This window comes from Lontra canadensis, unplaced genomic scaffold (genome assembly GCF_010015895.1).
Source record: "Lontra canadensis isolate GAN:19392208 unplaced genomic scaffold, GSC_riverotter_1.0 scaffold5, whole genome shotgun sequence".
In the NCBI taxonomy this organism is placed as follows: Eukaryota; Metazoa; Chordata; class Mammalia; order Carnivora; family Mustelidae; genus Lontra; species Lontra canadensis.
Window position 1 is genome coordinate 2,545,313 of NW_022630999.1, and position 24,053 is coordinate 2,569,365.

Consider the following 24,053-nt stretch of genomic DNA (forward strand, 5'->3'; position numbering starts at 1 on the left):
GAGCTCACCTTCCTTTTGTCACCAGAATCACTTGTGACCCCTGTTCATGCATGTGTGGGCATTTGTTGACTTTAAATCTGTGGCTTAAAATATGAAGATAGAAAAAAAAAAGACCATTAAATTTCAGAATAAAATAAATTTTATTTGTATTCACCAAGAGACACATTAAAATAAGTAAGCTCAGGAAATTTTACAAAGTCAGATGTTCTTCCAATCTTTTTATCATCACCCACTGCTAAAGCCTGGAAAGAGAGGGAACAAGTAGAGATTTGGGGAAACATCTACATTTACCCCTGTAAGAGGAACAACTATAACAAGAGGTACATTATTTCACCGAAGAACCACTTGCCAGTCTCACTTCATGGCTTGCTTGCTTGCTTCTTTCCTTCCTTCCTTCCTTCCTTCTGTTCTTCCTTTCTTTCTGATTTAAAAATATATCCTCAGGCACTTAAGCAACGCACATGTTCCAGGCCATTAAGTAAGATGACTGAAAATCTATTGCTTTTAAAATCCTAGATCTTTCAGAAACTTTAGTTTACACCTTATCAAGAATCTATAGCATTGGACCTCTTTCAAAGTCATTCCACTCTCTGAGAGTCCCCGATTTCCAAAAGAATTAACAGACAGAAAGTCATAATCTCCAGGATTTTGTCATCATTAAAATGAAATAGGCATCAGTGTCAATAGAAGCACTGACACCAGCATAATAGTTCAAAAACTCTTCTTTCGAAACCTGAGAGGGGTAAAAGGCAGGGGAAAAAGAAGGAAATGGTGTCAAAATATGTGAGACATGGTAAGGCATTTTACATTCTCCCTGAAATGTTTTCAATGGAGCCTGATCTGCCACTGACAATCATGCAGAGTCAGGTAACTGGGGATCAGGGAACCTGGTTTGCCCCTCCCCTCTGAGGTGGGGCCCTTGCACAGTAGGCTAAAGACCCACCTGCCCACTGGCCATCACTTTTTGCATTAAGATAAAAATGTTTAGAGCTGTGCTATCCAATACTGTAGCCTCTAATCACACATGGCTTTTTAAGTTTAAATTTGTTAAAATTAAACATAATGAAAAACTGAATTCCTCTGTTGCACTAGCCACATTTCCATTGCTCAATCGCCGTATGTGGCTAGAGGCTGACATCTTGGAGAGCACAGATGGAGAACATTTCCATCATCACAGAAGGTCCAATGGGACCGTTCTACTCCAGAGCATACTTGGCATGATTATACTTATGATTATTATTAGTACTTTAGAGAAATTTATAGCATAGATGTACAGGTAAAAAAAGCTCTTTAAGGAAGGAAGTTTAAGTAAGATGACTGAAATAAAGGATAGAACTAGAGAATGGGGTGCTTCTCAGGATCCTTGGACACCCAGGAATCCATAATGGCTGGGATTCAATAGCAGGATATAAGGCACTAGCCACATGGGAGGTGCTAAAAGGCAAACTTCTTATTTTGGTCAGGATGTGTATTAGTGTTTCGTCATTGGCCCTGTGAAGCCTATAATGGGCAATGAAATTAAAAGAGCAGAAATCAGCCTGTGGGTTCCATTTCTTTCTCCTCCCTCTTAACTCCCCCTGTTTCTTAATACAAACACACAGTGTATTATATTCCCCACATTCTTAGGGGTACCACTCAGAGGCTGGGCATTGCGGGAACTTGCTTGGCCTGCCAAATGGGAGTAGTCCAACCCTGCAGGGAAAGGAATATAGACATCAAATTTTCAAACTCTCATTCTTGGCTGTCAAAATAATTGGGGGTGGGGGGGTAAAGTTACATTTTGTCCTTTTAAAAACATGAGCAAGTACAATTTGAAAAGGGCCTTATCATTTTCAAAGAAGAAATTTCATCACCTTCAACTGAATTATCACACAAGCAACATTTTAAATGATCCAAAAGCACCATCTGGGAAGTAAACTTTTAAAGAAGCATGATATGTAACATGTTAGCTATTAAAGAGAAAAATATTTTGGAAAGACTTTAAAACAGAAACAAAAGCTAGATGAACTCTTTTAGTACAGAGTTGTTAATGTTTCAAGCCTTCAGTTGAGGGAATTCTGTTAAATTAGAAAATCATGTGAATGGCAAGACACAATATGATAATGTGATAAATTGACAAAGTTGGTATTAGATATTAAATCAGATCTAACTTTGTAGCTCAAAATCTTCTCAATTTCTGGTTCCTCAAAGCAATATCTTAACTGTTGCCATTATGACAAATTCTTGCTTTCAATGCATACATAGCTTACCCATTACAAGCATGTATAGATTTTGTAAACAAAATATTTGAAAATTTATATCATAAATGTCACTGAAATTCTGCTTTATAAAACACTTTTTCAGCTTCAATTTCAATTAAAGATACTATCAGGATAAGATTTACATATAGGAAATCCTCACTATCTAGAAATTATTTGAGTCACAGTTAGATAAATAAAGTATTGCCAATGAACAATTGGCCTAGGGCCATTTTCAGATATGTGGGAACTTTTTATGACTAGCATTTTAATTACATTTATGTGCAAACAGATATCTCCAAGTACCTGTAAAACATACATGCACATAAGCCAGCACAGCTTTTATAATCTTTATATACTGACTTGCTTAAGAACCCATTCTTTTTAGTGTTGGTGAGACGGAAGTAAATTTTCACTCAAACCCTATCTAAGCGAGCTCAATTAGAGGAGCTTAAATTAATGGTGATTTACTCTATTTACTGTGCAGCTTCAAAGATAATCTTAAATAAATGGTTGTGGAATGATGTTGCTAAATGAGATTTTAGGCATGACTCAGGATGAAATCTGTGGAACAGAGTTTATTCTGCAGTCCCCTTGGAAACTGAAAGAATGATCTGGATTTCAGAAGGTAATGCCTGACATTTGGTAATGATCTGCATTTGTGCTGCACTTTATCCCATCAAGGTGGAAGCAATCGGAGGCTCACTATAACCCCAGCAAGAGAAGCTACTCTGCCATCTGTCATTTTCTCTCAATTACAGGTTCCTTTTCTGTTCCAAGGCTCTCTCAGAGCATGGGCCATCATCAGTTCCGCATGTGGTCTGAGTGTTTCTAGGAGACCAGCAACTCAAACCTTTCAAGTATAAGATCAAGATGTTCCCAGAATCAATACCCGTGTCTGAGTGCCAAGTGCAAAGGTTTGTAAAGAAAAAGTTATTCAAGTCTTTCATGACAGGATTACAAACTACATACTCAGATCTTGTTTCAAAATTTCAGGTGCTTGAGCTCTGAGTCACAGGGTCCCTCTTAAATTTATTATGGGGTCTCTTGCAGAATGACACATCTGAGCCGCGCAGCACTTGTCCCCACGTTGGGAACGAGAGTGGGAACAGGAAACTCATGGTGCTCACAAGAACTTTAGTGAAACAGAAATGGCATCAACCATGTTCAGTGGCTGTTAGAATTTGTATCATACTCCAGACAAATCATAAACAAATAAATTCCATTTATGAAGAGTAAGAAGACTCTAGAACAGGCCAGTTCATTTTGAGATTTTTCTTTCCCTGATATGATATACCTTTCTGGTTGTTGCAAGTTCCATTATCAAAACCTCAGCTACTGGTCGGTGGCTCACATTTTCAGTGGGTTCACTCCTAAAGAGCACCTTTCACTCCATTCTGCTGAGGGAAGATACTGGCTTTGGCGAAGCAGGTGTGAAAATAAAACAAGAAGGTCATGCTATTCTCAGAGAGGAAGAGCTGCTTCACCACAAGCTTCTCACCACACCAACTGAGGTGGCAAAAGAACTCTTCTCACCCAGCAGCTTCTCAGAACCCCCATCAATCATTTGTTTATGTTTCTTTCAACAGATTTCACTCATCATCTGTCTTATAAGACATAATTTTAAGGGATTCATTTAGTAAGTTTTTTTTTTTTAAGACAAGGAAAAAACTAGTTATCTCTATTGAAGTTATGTAGTTTCCACATCAGCAACTTGGAGGAGTAGAAGCACACTTAGAAACTGGCTTTCCAAAGGATCAGTTACATGAAGATGACATTATATGACAACCTATCAGATCCTTTGGCAGCTTTATTTTTCCTTGAATCATAAGCATTTCTAAAATTGAAAACTTTGCTGCTTCTTTCAACAAGCTCTTAATTTACAACAGCAGCTTATAATTTCCAGGAAAGCAAGTTTGTTGACCGATCTGAGAAACTGGAATTTGCGGGGTGGGGGGGGTTCATTTTATGCTCCAGAGGGTTGTGCATAAATCCAAAAAGGTATACCACTCAGAGGGTGTTAGTAGAATTTCATGAAGGAGGAGCAGAAGGGCCCCCACACACCAGCCAAGAATACATATTTGGTTAATTTCATCTCTCCACTTGATTAAACATCAGCAGAACAAATTGCCTCTGTAGGTTGCCTAAAGAGGGTTGAATCATTACCTACTTGTACTCTCGTGGCTCAGTGAGGCAATTCACAGTGGCCAAGGGAAGTGAAACGCTGACAGTGATCTGCCTCCAAGAATAAAGGCGTCTTTTCCTGGCAGTGTCGTGATAGACTGCCTACATTCAGTAAATTTACTGCATGGTCCTACAGCACACTGCCATAGGAAGGGCCCCGACTATCCTGCCTTCAGTGCTGATGCTTCACTTCCTCTCTTATCTCCGAACTCTGGGCTCTTGGTTTGGGTTCAAAGCCAGTGGTTTTGTTTGCATTTATCCTATAGCTTCTTCCTCTATCCCCAAAGCCTACAGTAGAACAGGGCACATAGTAGTGACTCAGTAAATATTTACTGATGGGATGTATTCAACCTTGAACTGTGACAAAGGCAATCTGCAGCCTACTAAGCAGGGACCCAGCTCTGCCTTAAAAAGCTGCTCTTAGGGTATGAAGTGTTGTTCCGTGTTGCCACCAAAATACAAAGAGTCATGCATCACCCTCCAGAGTGTCATTTGGGTCTGGGACAAAATCCTATCAAGGTTCGAATGTCTAGGAAAATTAGCCGTGCAAATGGGCTGGAAGAATTCTGCCTCAGGCTACAATACCAAGACTTCTTCAGGCAGGATGGGAACCAGCCCTTGAAGAAGCTGGTTAGGGTCAGACCACCATTCTTGCCTAGTTTTGGCTTTGCGGGGTAGGATGGGGGAAAGGGTTAGAACCCAGATTGAGTATTGATATTGGTGGCTTCTTGTGGCCAATCCTGATTCTCAGAATTTTTACATACTGTTTCTGTTTCATGAAAAGCTGCTAAGCTCATCTTCTTCTCTTTGGCTTGTTTCCTTCCTTCCTGTCTGGGGTCCTGGCCCCAAAGGTAAGGTGCTCCTAATGGTTGGAGATATTTCATTGCATTTAGCTTCTGACCTCAGTATTTACTTTTTAAATTGGAAATGGAGTAATATCTAAATTGTATAAGTTAAATAAATAGAAAATACATCCAGAAAAGTGTTGTTAGCAAATGATTTTTCTTAAATGATTATTTGTTCCTCCCCTGCTACCAGAAGGAGTAAGAGTTAAATTATGAGTGAGCCCTGACGAGGCCAGAAATCACAGTTAAGACTCAGAATAGGAATGTAATGATTCTTGACCATCAGGTTGTTAGATCTTTTTTACCAGACGCAGGGGTCCTTGGTGGAATCCTCACTTGTGGGCCCAGAATCTGACCTGCTGGAAGGGAGACATCTGAATGTGGCCAGATACACGCTGAGGTACAGGTTATCTGAAATCTGATAACCATGCCCCAATTAGACAGGAAACAAGAGTACGACTGGGGAAGACAAAGCTGATAGCTACAACCTAGTCCTTATTCAGAATCACATGCTAACTCTCCAATTAAGCAGAGGTATGAGTCATTCCCAAAATCAAAGGCACAGTCTATCTAGAACAATACACTTGAAATCATGGCCAGGAAACCTGGGACTTCTCCTTCGCCATCATCTGCAAGGTGCAGGTTATAGAAAACATGGATTTTTTTTTCCCCTATGCATTCCATCATAATCTCTTCTGGATTTCTACCTCATTTCTACATATTTCTCCATAATACCTGGCATCTTTTGGCCTGCCAATCTCTACATAAGCCTAGAGAATAAAATCAGTGGAAAGCCAGACCTGTGCAATCAATTTCTGAAAAACTAGCTTCCCATAATTTGGGGATGCTCCCATCCTCAAGAAAAAGGTCACGTGTCCAGCCTGTCATAGGGAAGTGGGAAATTGGCTTCTTGACAACAAACAAACTTCTATGATTCTTATCTGGAAACACCTGCTTTCACAAATTTTAAATCAATGTGTATCTTGATCTCCACTTCCAACTCTCTGAGATAAAAAGTAAACAAGTGAATTAGTACAAAATACAGCAAGTGTGTTTGATTGACCCTAAACCCAGAGCCACTTAAATACATGGGATCTTAAAGGGGACTATTATCTCAATCCACATCCCCAAAGCAGGGGATGAATGCAGCCAGGGACAGAGGTGACAAAAATAACTGTCCTCGAGTAACAAGGCAGGTAGTCATAGTCAAAGGGCTGTCACTGTGCTTCTACCTCTGGGCCCAGACACAGAACACACAGAGGGACAGTGGTGGTTTCAATATCTATTTGCTAGTAGCTGGGCCTGCCTTTGCTTAGAAGCCTTTCATGGGGAGATTCTCACACACTGACAATATGAAGCCAAAGCTTAGATCTGGGAGGAGAACACTTTGTGCCATGAAGTGTCAAGATGGAAAATCTTGGAGTAGCAGACCTACTCAAGTACCCCACCCCTTGTACTGGTAGGAATGTCAATATTATTGGCCCATGGCAGGGACGGGGGAGATGAACATTCCACCAGACCAAGGTTTGCTGATATGGTCTGCTCACTCACAGGGCAAGAGGTCCCACATAATATCTGAGAGCACAGCCCAGCCTGAGACTTTAACCGCACAGATGGTCCTAGCTCACCTGCTCAAGGAAATGGCCTCCCCTCTCACAGACACTTTAGATGACCCAAAAATGTCATTCTAAACCTACTCACCAAACTGAGGCTTCCCTAAACCACTGGCAGAGAAACTTAAGATTCAGGTATAAAAATTGAGGCCGATGTGTGGTTCTTCTGGTCCCAATTTGGGACTGAAGCACTTAAATATTTACTGTCAGATATAAAAACAGGTGAATTCTCCCACCTAGAAACGGACCATCTAAAATGAAGTGGTGAAAGACCATGGGTGCGTGGGTAGGGATTGTAATTAAAATAGTCAAACTTTTATTTATGGCCAAGGAAGACACCTATGTTTATTAGACATGTGTATGTATCCTAGAGCCTGGCTCTAGTAGCTTTTTGAATCTTATTTTAATTAAGCCCTCTAGTAGAGCTAAGGAAACAGGTTTAGCGAAGTGAGGCCACAATGAACTACATCCTGTCTTTTCTGCCCCCAAAGATGCAGTGTGCATTGACACGAAAGAAACTGGGATGAACATGAAATCAAATGTGATCCCGGCTTGGAGCTGATGTTTAACCATTTGAAGCCACGTGGCCATACCCAAGACCCTGGTCCCCAGGTCCTACATTTAGAGCTTCCAGGCAGTTCTCATCATGACAATGAAATACACATCCGTGTCAATGGACGCGCTCACCCCTGCGTAGTAGTTCATAAACTCCTCAGGGGTCACCTGCAGTGGAAAAGTGAGACACAAAAACAAAACTTTGCTTCCCACCGCTTCAGTAGAGGCCCATCATCAGTACCTGGAAATGAGAGGGAAACTTTGGGCAAGGCTCTTTAGTGACACAGATCAAGAGTAGATCTCAGACGAGAGGAAACAGTCAAGTGGAGGATGGCCATGAGGGGTAGCAGAGGGGAAAGAGGAGTAGAAAGTCTTGAAAATTTCCAGACCAACCTAAATGAAAAGTGAGACACAGGCTCTCGCCTTTCTTTAAGTGCAGGAGTCCATCTGTTTGGATAAGTGTGACTGAAATGCAGAATGAGAAAGAAGTTTCTTTAGTGGTAGTTAGTATGGACTTTCTGCGACATGTCAGAAATAGTGCCTCAGGTTCTGGGTCAGGGCAAGTAATGGTTCACCTTTCAGAAAGTGGGATTCTGCCCTGTGGCTAAAGAAACAGATTTCTACTTAAATACTCCTTGGCCTCATGTTTTTTTTTAAGATAGAATGTACTCGTTTCAAGGCACAAAGTGAGTGGGAAAAAAAAGGCAAGCTCTACTCCGTGCCTTCCCACACCCCCTAGGATGGGGCCTTTCTCCATCCTGTGTCTATAACTGTCTCTTTGGAATATCAATTAATGTGTTTACCTAGGCTAGAATTTTATTTTACTTTCCTTCTAGAAAGAAACAACAATAGTTATCAATCTTATTTTTTAATAGGTATAGACGATATGTACACTACAGTTCAACTATACGGGCTGACGTAATTAGGTGACTCAGGGAAAGAACTGTTTTCCTGTTTGACTGAGCTCTCTAACCAATCAGTTTAGCCCAAGTAAATAGCCCCGCTTACACGGGAGGACACAGAAACAATTATGATGGCTGTTAGCCCTCAATGTTAAGTGTCAGAAAGGATTAAAAGCATCACAAAAAGTGAAACCCATAAATAAATAATAAATAAATCCATATAAATACACCCATAAAAAATAAACCCCTCTTCCACAGAATGCCCACCTATATCTTCTAAGAATCATGGAGCTGACTCACCCACTTACCTTTTTTTGCTGCAGTCATAAGTGAACAGAGAAGAAAAGTCACAGGATCCATATTTCGCTCCCTATACCTAGCTTCCACGTGAGCCCAGAATAGTAAGATTCAGAAGGAAGAAAGTCATTGGACTGAGCTAATAGTTAAGCTGGGCTTTTCAGTGGCCTAGAAGTAGAAGTCAATGTACATAGCTTTGACTAAAATCAGAATACTCTTAATGTCCTCCTTTCTTCAATTTCTTTACATATGTCTTCCTTTGCATTCGTCCACTATCTAGCATGAAACCCCACCTGAGAGTCAGGTCACATAAAACTGGGCACCAGAGCTAAGATATTTGATCACATCAGAAAAGGCCATCAGTTATGCTTAGTGAGGTGTCTGCTTGTTTCCTGAGACTCGCCTTACGCGGAGAACAGCCTGAATCGCAGATCTTACGTTTCCCCCAGTTTGCCCTCATCGTAGTGAAGCACCTTTCACCAATAACGCCTGACTACTGAGTTATCTTGTTGGGCGTTAGTAAAAAGTGAGAACGCGGACATGCCTGCTCTTGGTCAGCCTCTTGATGATGCTATCTTAGCTGATGGACTACTTATTATATGATGGAGAGTGTCCCAGATGGGAATGAGGGGAATATTTGAGTCATGATACAGAGTACAGTACCCTTTTCTCTGTTTAAGACTGATTTTAAAAAATTGTAAGATAAGTTTAGGTTATTTGTATATGCTCAGGAATATATTTAAAATAATTTTAATTATTAAAAAAAAACTCTATGAGATAGATGAGACAACAAGACCCATATTCTCTCGAAGGCTAAGCTACTTCTGAGAGATTTTTTAAAAATATTTGTAATTGGAAAATGAAATATATAAATGAAAACTTTCAAACATAGATATTAAAAACAAGAAGTAAAAATCTCAACCAACTAGGGTGGGGTTTAGAGATGGAATAGGAGAGAGGGTAGTGGCTGGGTGGCTTAGTTGGTTAAGCGTCTGACTCTTGATTTTGGCTCAGGTCGTGATCTCAGGGTCACGAAATCAAGACCCACCTCAGGCTCCATGCTTAGCGGGGAGTCTGCTTGAGATTCTCTCTCTCTTCCCCTGCTTCTGTCCCTCCCCCTGCTCAGCCTCTCTCTCTTTCAAATATATAGATACATCTTTAAAAAAAAAAAAAAGAATCAGAGTGAATAAGGTTCACTTCATACATTATACAGTTGCTTTCATCCACATGACTTCTGGTGTACCCATTGCTTGGAGGGAGGGGTATGGGAATTATTAGTACAGGACCATTACATCAAAATCCATGACTACTATAAACCCCAGGAGACTTTATGACTACTTGAGAACTTAGCCCACAAATTTGTGCATCATCTTTAGCTGAGAAGTGTACTAAATTTCTTGCCTTAGTCTAAATTCTGTCTTATTTGGATATGAGCTATATATTTTAACCATAAATGAGTGCACTGGCTTCAAACATAGCTATGCTTCATCATAAGAAATCTTGATGTATAAAACAACTCAATTTGGAAAGATAAGTTAAGAACTAATTACCCTCTTTATGAAAGAATTTACCATGGAGTTTCTTTACATGAACAGTTCCTTGTGCATTTAAAATATGATTCAGTGTACAAAAGTCTGAATCACACATCACATTCCAGAAGCATTTTCATTATGTCTTTTAGGTGAGATCTCTCTGTAAAACCCTTAGCACAATACCCAGTAGGTAAGTACTCAATAAATGATCTAGATCTGTAATTATGCCGCATAAGTTTCATGTACGTATTATATGTAGTAATTAAAAAGGGGCACTTCTGAATCTTTTAGAGACAAGGATCTCAGATGTGAACATGATTAAGAGTCATCGGGGGCCCTTACTAAAATTGCAAATCCTTGATCTCCACCCAAAAATCATCAGGTTCTGTAGTTCTTCCCAGTAGCCAGCAATGTACATTATTAATCCAACCCCCCAGATGATGATCAGGCACAGTCAGCTGGGCATTTATACAGGGTCTGTGATATTCAGGTAATATCAAACACTATAACTGCTAAAAACCCCCAGTGACCTTTACGAGTATTTGAGAACTTGAGATGGCTTGTTAGAATAAATGTCAGAAAGCACAGGGGTGGGAACTTTAAATCAGCTGAATCATAACAACCGGCCACTTTGACTTGGGTTAGAGCAAAGAGCAGCTGAGGTTTCCCCTGGCAACGGGGAGAAGGAACCACCTGCAGAGAGCAGGCAAGTATACCCTGGGATCTCATGTAGAGGTGGGCTAATTTGGGGAAATGGCAGTTGACTATTTTTCCACTCCCATTTCAGAGATCAAAGGCTGGCTATGTTGGAAGAAAACATACGGTTCAGTTCTGTTATGTCTGTCCCTGAGCATTAGGCTGCCCTACAAAATCTACCCCTAACCCCTTCTTTTAATCCACCTCTATAATTCCTTCAACTAAAAAGAGGGGTATTTCTCTGTCCCCTGGGGGAAAATGTCAGCAGGAAGGAAAGAAAGGTAGTCCCCTAACCCCTTGCTAATAAGATTTTCCATGAAGTTTCACAGAAAAATTTGGGGGAAATTCCCTTCAGAAGGGGAAGCCTTGTTTCCTATTCCTACCATTGCCATTTTTCCTCCTGCCCAGTGCCCCACTCTTCCTCCTGTGTAACTCGGGGGAGAAGAACCCTCCCTAGGGTTCTGCTGCACTGACTGTCAGCCAAGGAGAACATTCCCTTCCCCATCATCAGAGCGGCCAAGACACCTAATAGCAGAACTGAGGCCAAGTTCAAAAGTCCACTTACAGCTGTTGATAAAAGACAGATGACTGACACTGTCATCTCAGCATGACAGAGCTGCAGAAATGCAATTCCTTAGCCTATCAGACTATGCATTTGTAGCCTAAAGATACCAGTTAATGGAGGTGGGGTGGTTTTTTTAAGGCCACTGTAGTTTCCAAATGCAAGTTAATCTCAAAGCCCACTAAAGATGAAATCAAAGTGAATTCTGTTATCTGGCATTCCCTTTATTGAGGGTCTCCCTTAAATGGCCTGCCTGCATAGCAAAGTGTGATGACACACAATGTTGTGGGGGTGAGTGTGAAAAGCACTGCCACAGCCTGAAACACCTTGTGAATCACGTTCCAAAAAATTAAATTACAGTTTCATTTTGAAGTTGAATAGGCTCTGCTGCCGTCTAGCTCATTGGAATGTGGCTGGCTAAGTATGGTAAGTATAGTGACCATGAAATGGAGTGTTAAATCAAAAGACCACGTTCTCCAGATGATGGGTATTTAGCCGTGTGTGGATCCCTTACCAATATATGTGCACACACACATATCTTATCACTTCCTTTCCCAACTTTCTAGATAGTCTCTAAGGAAATACTTTATTTCTACTTATAAGGAATATGTTACACATATCTCTTAAAGCTTTGGCTCTATTTCCTAACTAAAATTACAAATTCAACAGAAAAAATTCCACTGAAGTTAAGCTCTTCTACTTACCAATCCATCTTTGTCATAGGGTGAATCAAAGTTATCCAGAAACTTCCTGAATACTTGTTCCTCCGTCCATTCTCCATTTTGGTACTTAGGGTGGTGTTTGGCGTTATATACCTCACGAAGATCTTCAATTGTTATAACTCCATCTCCGGTCTTGTCTAACTTCCTAAAAGCTTGCATAATTACCTCTTTTCTGGCTCTAGACATTGGAGGCTAGATAAATAGAAAAACACACACACACACACACACACACACACATACAGACAACACAAGTAAATGAGCTTGTTTTGTATCATACATCATGAAATATCTGTTTCCTCTAAAGGGTATGAAATGGTTTGCGTGCTGTTAAACAACATGCATGACAGTTACTCTGAAAAGTCCCTAAACCTGTTACTGATCTTCCCATCTCCTCCACAGTGCACTGACAACTTCTGAAAACAAAACCTTAAAATAGCCAACCCAAACCATGTGAAAGCCAAACTCAGTAGATACAGATTCATGAGGCCACTTACTCTTAATGTAAGAAGAAATTCATTGAAGTCTATTGTTCCATTTCCATCTTTATCAAACCTCCGGAAGAGCTCTTCTGCCTCTTCCTTTTCCATGACCACGGCATAATCATTTAGCCCTTTCACAAATTCTTTGAAGTCAAGAGTTCGGTTGTTATTGTCATCCATAATTCGAAACACTCTAAAGAAAACACACACGGACACAAAAAGAAAGAAAAAAAAAACAGAGAACAAGGGGTAAGAATAAAGATTTAAGAATAAACACTCTCAAAGTTTTTTAAAGTAAAATACAGAAGCCCTAGATTCTGCTCTGAACCCTCCTTCCAAAATAGGAGAGCCTCTTCCGAGCCTCTCATAAAATAAAATGTACTATGTGATTCTAATTTTAAGACATTCTGAAAAATGCAAAGCTATAAAAACAATAAAAAGACAAGGGAAAGGGGAGAAGAGAATAGGCAGAGCACAGGGGATTTTTAGGGCAGTAAAAATATTCTGTATGATTTTATAATGGTGGCTATGTACATATATCATATATTTTCTTTTTCTGTCAGCTAAGAGAACCTAGAAGTAACACCCCATTAGCAAGCACATCTAGAGCCTAGATCTTGGTTTCTAATACAATTCTTCAATAAAAGGAATGGGGCTTTTTGGAGAAATGTCTGATCCTAGGACGGGGGCATGATATACAAGATGAGCTTGGAATATCTTATACCAGAAAGTAAGGAAGTGCTCAAAACAAACAAAACTACATTGATGGGGCTATATCAGAGGGACACAGGAGCCAAGTGAAAGAGCTCCTAAGGCCCAGACTTCAACATTTTGGGCAATAAAATAGTGTTGTGTTGTAACCCAAAGTATAAACTAAATATCCATGAGTCCATATTGGTTTAAGTAAATGATTCAATAAAGAAATAAGCAAATATTATTTAGAAAAGACAAATTTCTCTTGCAGAAATATTCCAGATAAATTGTGCACATACTCTGTCCTCAAGGAGGAAAGCATAGTCCCCACTCCCCATGTGTGGCTCTGCACAGAGACTTCCTTCCAAGGAGTACAATACAGAAAGGGAGGGAACAGTAACTTTACATTAGAGAAGCCAGCCTAAGATTGTCTCAGCCAGATGATCAAGGTCAACATCAATAGTGATAAGTCAAGTTGACAGTATGCATCCTTGACATGATGCGATGAAAATGGTGCTTCCCTAATGCGGTCTCAAAAAACCATAACCCCGGTCTAATCACTAAGGAAACAGGAGGGGGTAGCTTCCACTTGAGTTGAAGAGTGATTAAGGAAAGGGCAAAACCAGTAAAAGGGCAGAGGCAGACGGCACACTGGCACATGAACGAGCCAATAAATGAGCCAATAAACTGGCTCATAGGGGCAGGGCTGTTAGGGATTGGTCTGGGGGGTGGGGATGCAGGCAGCAAGAGGGACTCAACTGAGCGGGTCAGTGAGTAGGTGAGAGGGCAGTGTCCCTGAGGGGTTTGCACCAAGGACAGTGATAGGACTCCAGAATGAAAGAGGTGGAGTTTGGAAGTTAGGGTGATACGGTAGTGAAGGGAAGTGGGCTAGTCTTCCTGCTGGACTGTGGCCGCCTGGCCACCAGGGTCCATGTGTCCACAGTCTGGACTTCTGATGGCACTGGGCTTCCTGTGAGAGTTTGAGACCATTGAACGTGACACTCCTGATACTCAGCAAGTACCTCACTGGAAGAGAAGCCGTCCACAAGAGGCCGGGTCCCCTGCGGGGGTGCCCTGTACTTCTCTCACACACGATGTCACCACGGAGATTCTCACTTCCGTGACACTCAGTCTCCTCAGTCTAAGGCCTGCCTGGGGCCTGGAGGGGCCTTGTTCACCCACGAATGTACATGCACCTGGCTCATGGCAGGCTCTCCTATAGTCTGTCAGAGAGAGGTAATGGGGGGCTCGGTGGTTCAGTCAGTTAAGCATCTGACTCTTGATTTTGGCTCAGTCAGGGTGGTGGGATCAAACCCCGTGCTGGGCTCTGCACTCAGGGTCTGCTTGTCTCTCTCCCTGCTCCCCCTGCCCACCACGGAAATGCTCTCTCTCTCAAGTAAATTAGTTGATTAATTAATTTTTAAAAATCTTTTTAAAAGGGGGCACCTGGGTGGCTCAGGGGGTTAAGCCTCTGCCTTCAGCTCAGGTCATGGTCCTGGGGTCTTGGGATAGAGCCCCGCATCAGGCTCTCTGCTCAGAAGGGAGACTGCTTCCCCCTCTCTCTCTGCCTGCCTCTCTGCCTACTTGTGATCTCTGTCTGTCAAATAAATAAATAAAATCTTTTTTTTTTTAATCTTTTAAAAAGGAGAGAGAGAGAGAATGCACAGGATCTGCCCACTGGAGGCTAACAATCTCTTTCTCCTTAGGTTTCGAGGACTTCTCCCACTATCAGAGGGTCCGAGGACAGGCTCTATGGAGCTGGGAGAATCCCACTGCAGTGGGATATCCCACAGGCAATTCCTGTGGCCCCCTAGAGGTGAGCAAGATAGGACCGCCTGAGAGCAACCTCCTCCCTCTTCCACGCCGGCCCCTATTGTCACAGCTGCTAGGAGCGTCTCTCTCCAGGTCCTGCTCCGTGTCTCTGGGACCTGGACATGCCTCTCCCTTCACTTCCAGGTGTCCCAGTAGCTGGGCTCTCTTGTCACAGACACAGCCTTGCTGAATCTCGGACAAAGAACTAAAAATTGTCACAAGGGACCTCAGAGATCAGTTCTTCCAAACTGCATCTTACAACTAGGGAATGGAGACCCTAGGAGGCCAAGACTTGCTCAAAGACCCAGAGCTAGTCATAGCCTCACCTGGCTGTGTCCCGCATCTCTACTTTGGCCCCCTGCCACCCCCTGGCCCAGATCCTACCTGCCGAGTCCTTTGATGCCTGCGGAGCCCCTGGCCAGGCACTGCAGTCGGAGTCTTTCAATGGGGTCAGTGGCCGTGGTGAGCTTTTTCTTGGCCTGGATTGCCATCTCTCGATCGTGCCGTGCTGTCCCTGCCATCTGAGAGGAAAATTCGCAGCACATCAGCAGAGCTCGGGCCTCATCACCCAGCTTCTGGCTGGGCAGGGGGACAGCAGCCTCTCCCAGAAGGAAAGCACTCTCATCCACTTCCTGGGAAAAGCCTCGAACTTCTCAGAATTTCCAGCTTTTAGCTAGAACAACTATGTGCCTGGAGTATTCCTTGCTTACTTCTCTGGTCCTGAGGACATCTGATTTCTCCAGCCTGGACAACAGTTCAAATAAACAGCCTTTCCCAGATACACTTTCATTTTGTCGAAACACTCCTCCCACCATAAAATGAAAAGTCCCCCTTCCCTATATTCTCCTTTTTGAGTCGCTGTTCTATGCTTTCTTCTTGTAGTTAGCATTCTACATATTCCCTTTGACTCCACATTTAATATTCTCCTCTTTGGTCTAAACATTAATTTTTATTGTTTCTGTCTTGGCTGAGCTGCTCCACACTGGGCCCTCGTAATCCCTGCCCGTAACTGGCATGTTTGGATTAACAGGTTGGTGTTCATTACTACCTGGATTCCTGAGACAGAGAACGGTAAACAGATACTCTCTCTCTCCTGACAAGTAGATATAAGATCTTTTTTGGGCTACAGTTTGGCTTTTGTGTTTTAAATATTCAGAAATAGGAGAGGGTGGGTACCGTGAACCTCCCTCCTGAGAGGTCCCTGAGCCACACACAAACTCCTGCAGGGCGGTTTGGAGTTTCAGAACCTGCAGAAGTGGAAAGCACTCTGGGATGACGGCCTGGAGACCCAGGTTCTAGTCCAGACTCCAACTCCCTCCCAGCGACGTCTGAGCAAATCTCTGGGCCTCTGGTTTCTCCTTCTCTGTCAGGTGAAAGGCTTGAATGATTTTACAGTTCCTCCCTGTTCCAAAAACAACTAATCCTCCTATGAGCTCACTGACCCAGCAAATGAGGGATTCTAGAAATTACTTTTCTTAATGGGAGTTGTGAATGAAGGAGCAAGACAGTTGAGGGGTAGGAGACACAGCATTCAAATGCAGAAAAGATGGTGTTGGAATGGATCTGCCCTTGGCTCAAGGGCTCCCCCCCTCCCACGCCTTGTCCCTGGCCTAGTGCTGGCAGTTCTCCTGAGGCCCACACCAGGAGGAGGGAATTCTTTTCATCGGGGCCGACAACTCTCAGACGGATACTCTCTAAGGCTGTTCATCTACACTACAAGTGGTGAGTTCTCCCCCACAAAAATCTCATTATTTCACTTTAGAGCGAGGGACTCAAACTGAAAACTGAGACCACAACAGATAAGTCAGGGATGTGAATTCCCAACTGCCTTATTTCCTACCACACGTCCCAAGAGCCAACTTAGAAGTTCTCTCCTTCTTGACCCACATTCTGGTTCCCACGACATGAATGTAACTGGGAGTAATTCTCAGTTCTCTTAGACCCCCAAGGCAAGAAGGAGGACTTTGTCCATTAGGTCCTGGTGGCTTTATTCCACATGAAGAAGAAACTGGTCTGCCCAAAGCTGGCTGGATCCTTCCTCGATTCCTCCAGCAGCGAAGGAACGGGTTTGCCAGAAATCCAGATGGCCACCCGCCATGCTTTCGGAGGCCTCTCTCTCCACTCCCAGTGGGCCTGTACACACAGGTCTCAAACTCATCCAGCAATCTCAGCCACAGCCCAAATCAGCTGCCTTCCTGGCAGCATTAGCCTCTTCAAACCTTCATTTTCCTGTTACTATTTTGTCACCTGATGTCAAACTGACAACTCCTGGAGCTTGACCCCAGCTTCTAGCCCTAAGGGCACCCCACAGAAGGCTTCAGCCACAGTCAGAACCCTGGGTTTCTGTACGAAAACCCCAGTTCCCTCCAGGCACCCCCTGCCCCCTTACACAGCTAGCCTTGCCCGAGGCTCTTCCTAGCCCTGAGCAGCCTGAGCAGACCTGACCAGAGGCTGCTAGCAGCACCACCACCATGTCCCTCCCCGCCACCAAGGGAGCTGGAAAGGCAACCAGCAATCTTGTGCCCTCCTCATTCTTAAATCCACCTCAGTGATAGCTCCTTCAGGCCCCCAGCCCTCACTCAATGCTATCTGCCCAGTGGTTGTCCCCCTCCCCCAATTCACCTCCGTGTCCTCATTTCTACTACCTCTCCCCTGCCTTTTTCACCCCGCCCTACTGGTTCTGGTTTGCCACACCAGTCACAGGGGCAGGCGGGGAATGGAGAGACACACAGGCCACAAACCAGTAACGGGGTGTGTGAGAGACAGCACGAGAAAGGACCCATGTGGGGCCCTACTGACACACCTTCAAAATTAACAGCGTCAGTTGCTAGAGTTTATGCCTCCAGAACCCAGGGTAGGCATGTGCCCAGGCCTCACAAACGCCCAAGGAGCTGAACTGAGAACAGAAGCTCAAACAAAAACACGTGTGTCCTGTTCACAGCCGCATTCCTCATGGTGGCCAAAGGCACAGAAAGCCCAAATGTCCATCCACAGAGGAACAGATGGACAGAACACGCTTCTGCTTCTCCAAGGTCACCCAGTCTTCAGATGCCCTACCTCCTTGTGGACCCGGGCTTGGGATCATAATAACACTGCATTATCCTCTACTGTTCCCATGCTCCTGCTTGGTCCTTCTGTGCAGTAAGTGTAACCTTGACCCACATAAAGAGTGGCCTCGTCTGCTAATTCAACAGCTATTTGTTGGGTAGGTACCATTGGTCAGAATCTGTTGGGTGCTGGGAACCCAAAGATGAACCCAGGTCTGTCCCTGTTCTTCAGGAGCCCAGATTTCACTAGCAGCTGGAGAAGGGGAGGTGCACATGGATGATTAGGGTAAAGTGAGAAAACTACAAGCTTGGTGCTTCAGCAGAGAGCCGTGGGAATTGGGGAAGGGACCTCACATCTGGCCTTGAAGGGGGGAGTAGCAATGCAACAGGCAGAGAGCGGGACAAAGCCATTCTGCATGCACAGACACAAGAAGGAAAAGCCAAAGTCACACACTGATTCCATGTACAGGGAATATCAAGAACAGTCAAATGCACAGAGACAGAACACAGTCTGGCTGTGGCCAAGGCCTGGGGGAAGGCGGCCATGGGGAGTGGAGTTTTTTAGATGGGCGGGAGGTGGGGTGATGAAAATGTTTTGGAACCTGATACAGATGGTGGTTGCACAACATTACGAATCTACAGTATATTTTTAGATGACTAATTTCACATTATGTAAATTTCACCTCAATTTAAAAAAAAAAAAAAAAAACCCTGTGAGCTAGTTACAGTTACGGTTTCTATTTCACTGATAAAGCAACGGGGGGCGCCTTCGGTGTGGCTCCCAGGAATTCACACACCGTTAGGACCGTGAGGTCACCCAAGCCCCTCCTCCTTCAGCGGACTGGGGAACTGAGGCGTGCGCTGGTAAAGCAACTTGCTCCCAGATCGTGGCTGACACCCAAACGTAGGTCTTCTGACGTTTCAGCAGAGCTCTTTCTACTTCACCATGTTTGTGAAATAAGATAAAAGAATCTCAAAGCACAGTAGGTGGTTCCCATCTATAGGAGAGCAGGGCAGAGCCCAGGAAAGCCTCCTGCAGGTTTTACCTCCTGTGCCAGACCCCACACAGTGACCATGCACGTGGTGGCCTCTGGAGTTGACTCATACATTCAGTAAAAAGAAGTCCATTCCCTCCTGCCATGATTCTTGAAATGCCTGAGTTAACCACTCACATCCATTGCTTAGTTACCTGGTTCATCAACAAACGTATGTTCTGTGCGCTGTTTTCAAGTCACAAGTGTCAGAGAGGAAGGATGACTCTGAGAAGCAACTCCTTGAACAGCGCAGAATCTTAAATTTGATTGAAGATTAACCACTGAAGTCCCGGGTTAAGCAGGCCAGGAAACAAAGTTTGGTAAGAACTGGGGGGTTTCAAAGAAAACCCAACAGGGCAGGGTTTTGGTGATGAAGGACAGCACTCAGGGCTTCCGGAACTTGCCTTAAGGCTCCAGGCACCTGGGCAAGAGTCTGTCCCCAGACGTGTGTCACTTAACATCACTGCAGGACATAACGCGTCCCTAGACTGCAGAAGACCCTCCCTGAGCCTCTAGGAGCCTGCCTGGTGACGGCCAAAGAGCATGCCCTCCCCAGGCACGGGGCCGCAGCGCCACCTAGTGTTGACACCGCGTCTGCGCATTTCCCCAGGGGGGCTGGGTCCCTTTCTCCAACAAATGTTTATTAAGGGCCTAATTTAGAGCAGGTCACTGGGTTGGACTGGGGAAGAGGGAGTAAGGGGGTGGGGGAGAGCAGTCCTACTACTCAGCCACCACAAATCAGAAGAAGGTAGCTAACCTGACTTTGAGTGGGGCTTTCTGAAGACTTCTCAGAGAAGGGGCTGTCTAAGCTTTTATCCTAAAGGAAAGAGTAGTTAACCAGGCTAGGGTTGTGGGGGGCAGAAGAAGGAAGGGCACCGTACACTTCCGGAGTGCCAAGGCCCAAACGAAAGAGAAAGTGGTATAATTACAGAAACGCAAGTATTCTAGCATGATTGCAGAATGGTGGGCGGGTGGTGCGATGAAGCCCTTGTTGGGAAAGGGAGGGAATATGGAAAGGGGAGATTTGGAGAAAGATGACACTGGGAAGCTAAGCAGACATCAGATCACAAGGAGCCTGGGACACAAGCTGGGCAGTTTGGATCCTGTACCGAGAGCAACAGGAGACAACAAGGCAGTGACAGTTTGTTGTCAAAGAGCCCTCTGATTCAGTATGGCACAGACTGGGGACAGCCAGGTGAGAGGTCTTGCTGACTGGGCGGAGGTACTGGCAGCAGGGACAGAGAGAGGAAAAGAGATCTGAGTTGGAGAGTACTCAAATGTACAGTGTGAAGGAGAGGGAGGGCTCAGCGGTGGAAGAGATCAACCACCCTCCACCGCCGCCAACATCCCCCCCCCACGCTCCCCCAGCGGGTGAGGAGGAACATTCACAGAGCAAATATAGGGAGGGACCTGGAGATGTGGGTCACAGGCCAGGTGGAGCCTCCAGCAGCAAAGCCAAAGGAGACTTTGCAGCAAGGGTCACTGGGTTCCTCACACAGAAGCTAGTTAAGGCTCCCTCATCCCACTGTCCAGCTGCACAGCCTCTTGCCCCTGCCAAAACGCTCTGCTTGGATTTTAAAAGAATCATTGTGGGACAGGATATGGAAAGGTAAAATTGCATGGGGGTTTGTCTTTTCCAGAGTCTCAGTAGAAGTCGTCTTTGCAGAGTTCAGGGACAGATTTAAACTGAACCTTTGGTGCCTTCTTGCGGCCATAAGCTGAATTACAACTCTCTCATGGCAGTAAGAGAGAGGTCTCCATCTCTCTGTCTCTCTCTCTCTCATGAGACTACACCCAACAGCTTACACACAGAGATGGATCTTAAAACCAAAGAGAGAGCCCCAGGAGTCATTTATTCAGTCACCGATACAGAGAGAGCACCAAGATCTTCCACATCCTCTGACACAAAATCCAGAGGAAACGTCTCCTCTGTAAAGCACACTACCCTCTGTTTTCTGTGACATTACACTTCTGGTTTTCCTCTTTCACAAAAAGGATGGTTGCAGCAAGGTGCAGAGGGAACTGCAGCAGGTTTAGTCAGGTCAGACAAACTTTAGAGAAAGGGAAAGTGAACCTGTAAGGGTTGGGGGAAACTGAATTAGGGAAACGTGGTAGAGGGAACAGAGAGGAGGAGGGCTGTGGGCTGAGGAGGAGGAGGGAGAGCAGGCTGGCCTCGCCTGGCTCGCAGGGATGTTCACCGTGATGATGGGACATGGTTTTGCCCAGACAGTCCTCCTTTGCACCCCGCTGCTTGGGGCGCAGAGACAGGGGAACAGTGTGTACTGTGAGGGAACTGTCCTACTGAGGAAATCACAGAAGCCCAGCCCCATGAAAACAGTAACCGCCAGCAGAGCCGTCCAGTCTTTGGAAAGACTCTTCATGTCATCAAGCCCATTTTCCCCATAGCCAGGCCATGTAGTGAATCTTGCCTTAAAAACCTTTTTAGGCATTTCTGTAACCGTTAAGTATCTGTGCCATTACATTAGCCATTTCAATAGCAAGGGACCCAGAGTTGCTATAATAGCTCTGTGTGATTTTAAACATTCTTCTATTTAGAGAAAAGAAAAGAGCAAGACAATGTCACGAGTAGGTAGCTGCTGCTTAAACTGTAGAGCTTCAAACTCACCCTTAAGAGATGGAAGACATACTGACCTTCTCTCAAGCCCACATCCAAGCCAAACCTTTCCCCATCTTGGCTTTGTGGGGAAGATCCTGTGCCCAGGGCCATCCCTATGTGGATGGGGACATGTGGGGAGTTTTAGATGGTCTCTACTTGGGAACAGGATGTAAGACTCAAATTTTGATTTAGACTCAGTGCACCTTTTACTAATTAAAATGTCATCCAGGGATGGGGTAGGACATTCAACACATCGTGTTTGAAGGCAATGGTAGGGAAATATCAAACCATCTCTACTGACTCCAATCCGTTCAATAAACTAGCTCCTGTTATGTAGCAGATGGCAAAATCCTGTAGTTCCTCAAGAGTTTCCCTTAGAAAATGCTCCTCTGGCATGAATTGGCTCCCAGCACTCAGAGTAGCCTAGCAGGAGGCTAGAAGATGCCCCTCTGAGACTGAAATGAAAGACCCAGATGATTTGAGGAAAGACATGGTTTCTGCAGTAGAGTCCTGGGAACCTGCCCACACCCCAAGTTTAATCACAGGTGTGGGTCAGTGTTGTTGACATCCTGGGGGATCCTTCATTGAACCCAAACTTCATTTGAGCTCAGTTCAGTGAAACAGACCCTTAGCATCTCTAGCTACTAACAAGGGACGGTGCTAAGTCTTCAGGAGGGGGTACAGAGTTATGGTTCCAACCAGGTACAATTTCACCCACCTTGCCCTCCCTCCCCATCCCCAGGGGATATTTGACAATGTTTGGAGACATGTTTGGTTGTCACCGCAGGTGTCTGGGGTACTACAGGCATCTAGTGAGTAGAAGCCAGAGATGCTGCTAAGTTTCCTACAAAGCACAGGACAGCCCTTGACAACCAAGAATCTTCCAGTCCAGAATGCCAGTAGTCCCGAGATTGATCAGCCCTGGCGGAGAGAAGGAACTAGAGCATCAGGAGCAACAAGGGCACCAGAGGTGTTGTTGATGAAGCAATGTCCATGCCCCACCCCAAGCCCAGGAAGTTAGAATCTCCAGGTGTGAGTGCAGGGATCTTTCCGGGGCTCAACACGTGGCTCAACATGGGGCTCAAAACCCCAACCCTTCGATCAAGCCTGAGATGAGATCAAGAGTCAGATGCTTAGCCAACCGAGCCACCAGGATGTCCCTTCAGAGGGTTTTAAGATGCACCAGAGTTTGAGAATAGAAGTAAGCAACAGGAGATACAGGGTCCCTCTAGTGGCAGGAGTGAGACCTTGAGTGACAGGGCTGGAGGAGAACTAAAACATAACACAGGATAAAATTCAGGCAGGAGGAGAAGTGTTAAACCACATTTCAAACCACTCCGGGGGCCACATCTGTGGCTCAGTGCTCTACATGCAGGAGCACATGGCCTCGGGCAATTGGTTCTATCAAACATTGCCGTCCTATTCCAGGACGTTGGCATAAACCCAGAGAACCCCGGGTCCTTGGCCAACCAAGAAAGTGCCAGGGGCAGTGGCAGAGTCAGCGCTGACACCTAAATGTGCTCTTGTGACGTCCCCATGTTCAACAGGGACGCCCCGGTGCTCAGACACTGCTTTGGGAACTCAGGGAAGGTTCCTGAAATGAGAAGGAAAGCCAGAGCTCCAAGGAAGAAAGTGCCTTGGAGGGCTACAAGGCTTTCACTGCAGAGGAGGGAAGGGGACAACAGCACAGGGCCAAGCCAGGCCACACAAGGGGGTCCTAAACACAACCCCTCTCCCTCCTGCCTCAGGGCCTGTGCTCAGTTAGCAGAGTGATGTACAAGGTGTTGGTTTTTGTTTTTTGGGGTTTTCTTTTTTGTTTGTTTTTTTTTCCAAAATCAAAGTCAAAGCTACTGAGCTGTTTATCTTCCATTACATTTACTCTTTTCCCACAAATTATTTTTAAAATTGTTCCACAACCTATGAATACATGAAACAGCTGGTTTTTGTTTGGATTGATAATTTCCACATCAATTTGAAGTATGATGGCATGCAGATCTATACTTTATTGATAAGAACACACTGGAAATGAGACATCACTGAAGTCTGGCATCTTATCAGGTTCTCTCTGTGCCAAAATACATTTTCACAAGATGTTTAAAATTCATGCTTTAGCCTTTGTCAATAGGCAGGTTTCTCTAGAGCCCATGTCTCCTAAATCATTGTCTTTTATTCTCTCTGCTGTTCTTTGAGATGTGACTTAAGTCCTCGTGTTACTGTTTATGATAT

At 44.5% G+C, this 24,053-nt stretch overlaps 1 protein-coding gene across 7 annotated transcripts in view; it reads right to left on the reverse strand.

Annotated features, from left to right (window-relative positions):
- Positions 1 to 388: 388 nt before the first annotated feature.
- CAPSL (calcyphosine like) overlaps positions 389 to 24,053 on the reverse strand; it is a 29,257-nt gene continuing 5,592 nt past the window's right edge. For 2 of the 7 annotated variants that reach the window (XM_032851314.1, XM_032851320.1), the window contains exons 2-6: positions 15,514 to 15,650; positions 12,640 to 12,817; positions 12,128 to 12,337; positions 7,499 to 7,602; positions 640 to 1,692 (exon numbers count right to left, since the gene is read on the reverse strand). In XM_032851314.1, coding sequence (XP_032707205.1) covers positions 7,501 to 7,602; positions 12,128 to 12,337; positions 12,640 to 12,817; positions 15,514 to 15,650 — 627 coding nt within the window. In that variant the 3' untranslated portion in view covers positions 640 to 1,692; positions 7,499 to 7,500. Of the gene's footprint in view, positions 1,693 to 7,498; positions 7,603 to 8,720; positions 8,802 to 12,127; positions 12,338 to 12,639; positions 12,818 to 15,513; positions 15,651 to 24,053 lie in introns of those variants that run through there. The other 5 variants (XM_032851315.1, XM_032851316.1, XM_032851319.1 and 2 more) reach the window with 5 other exon arrangements.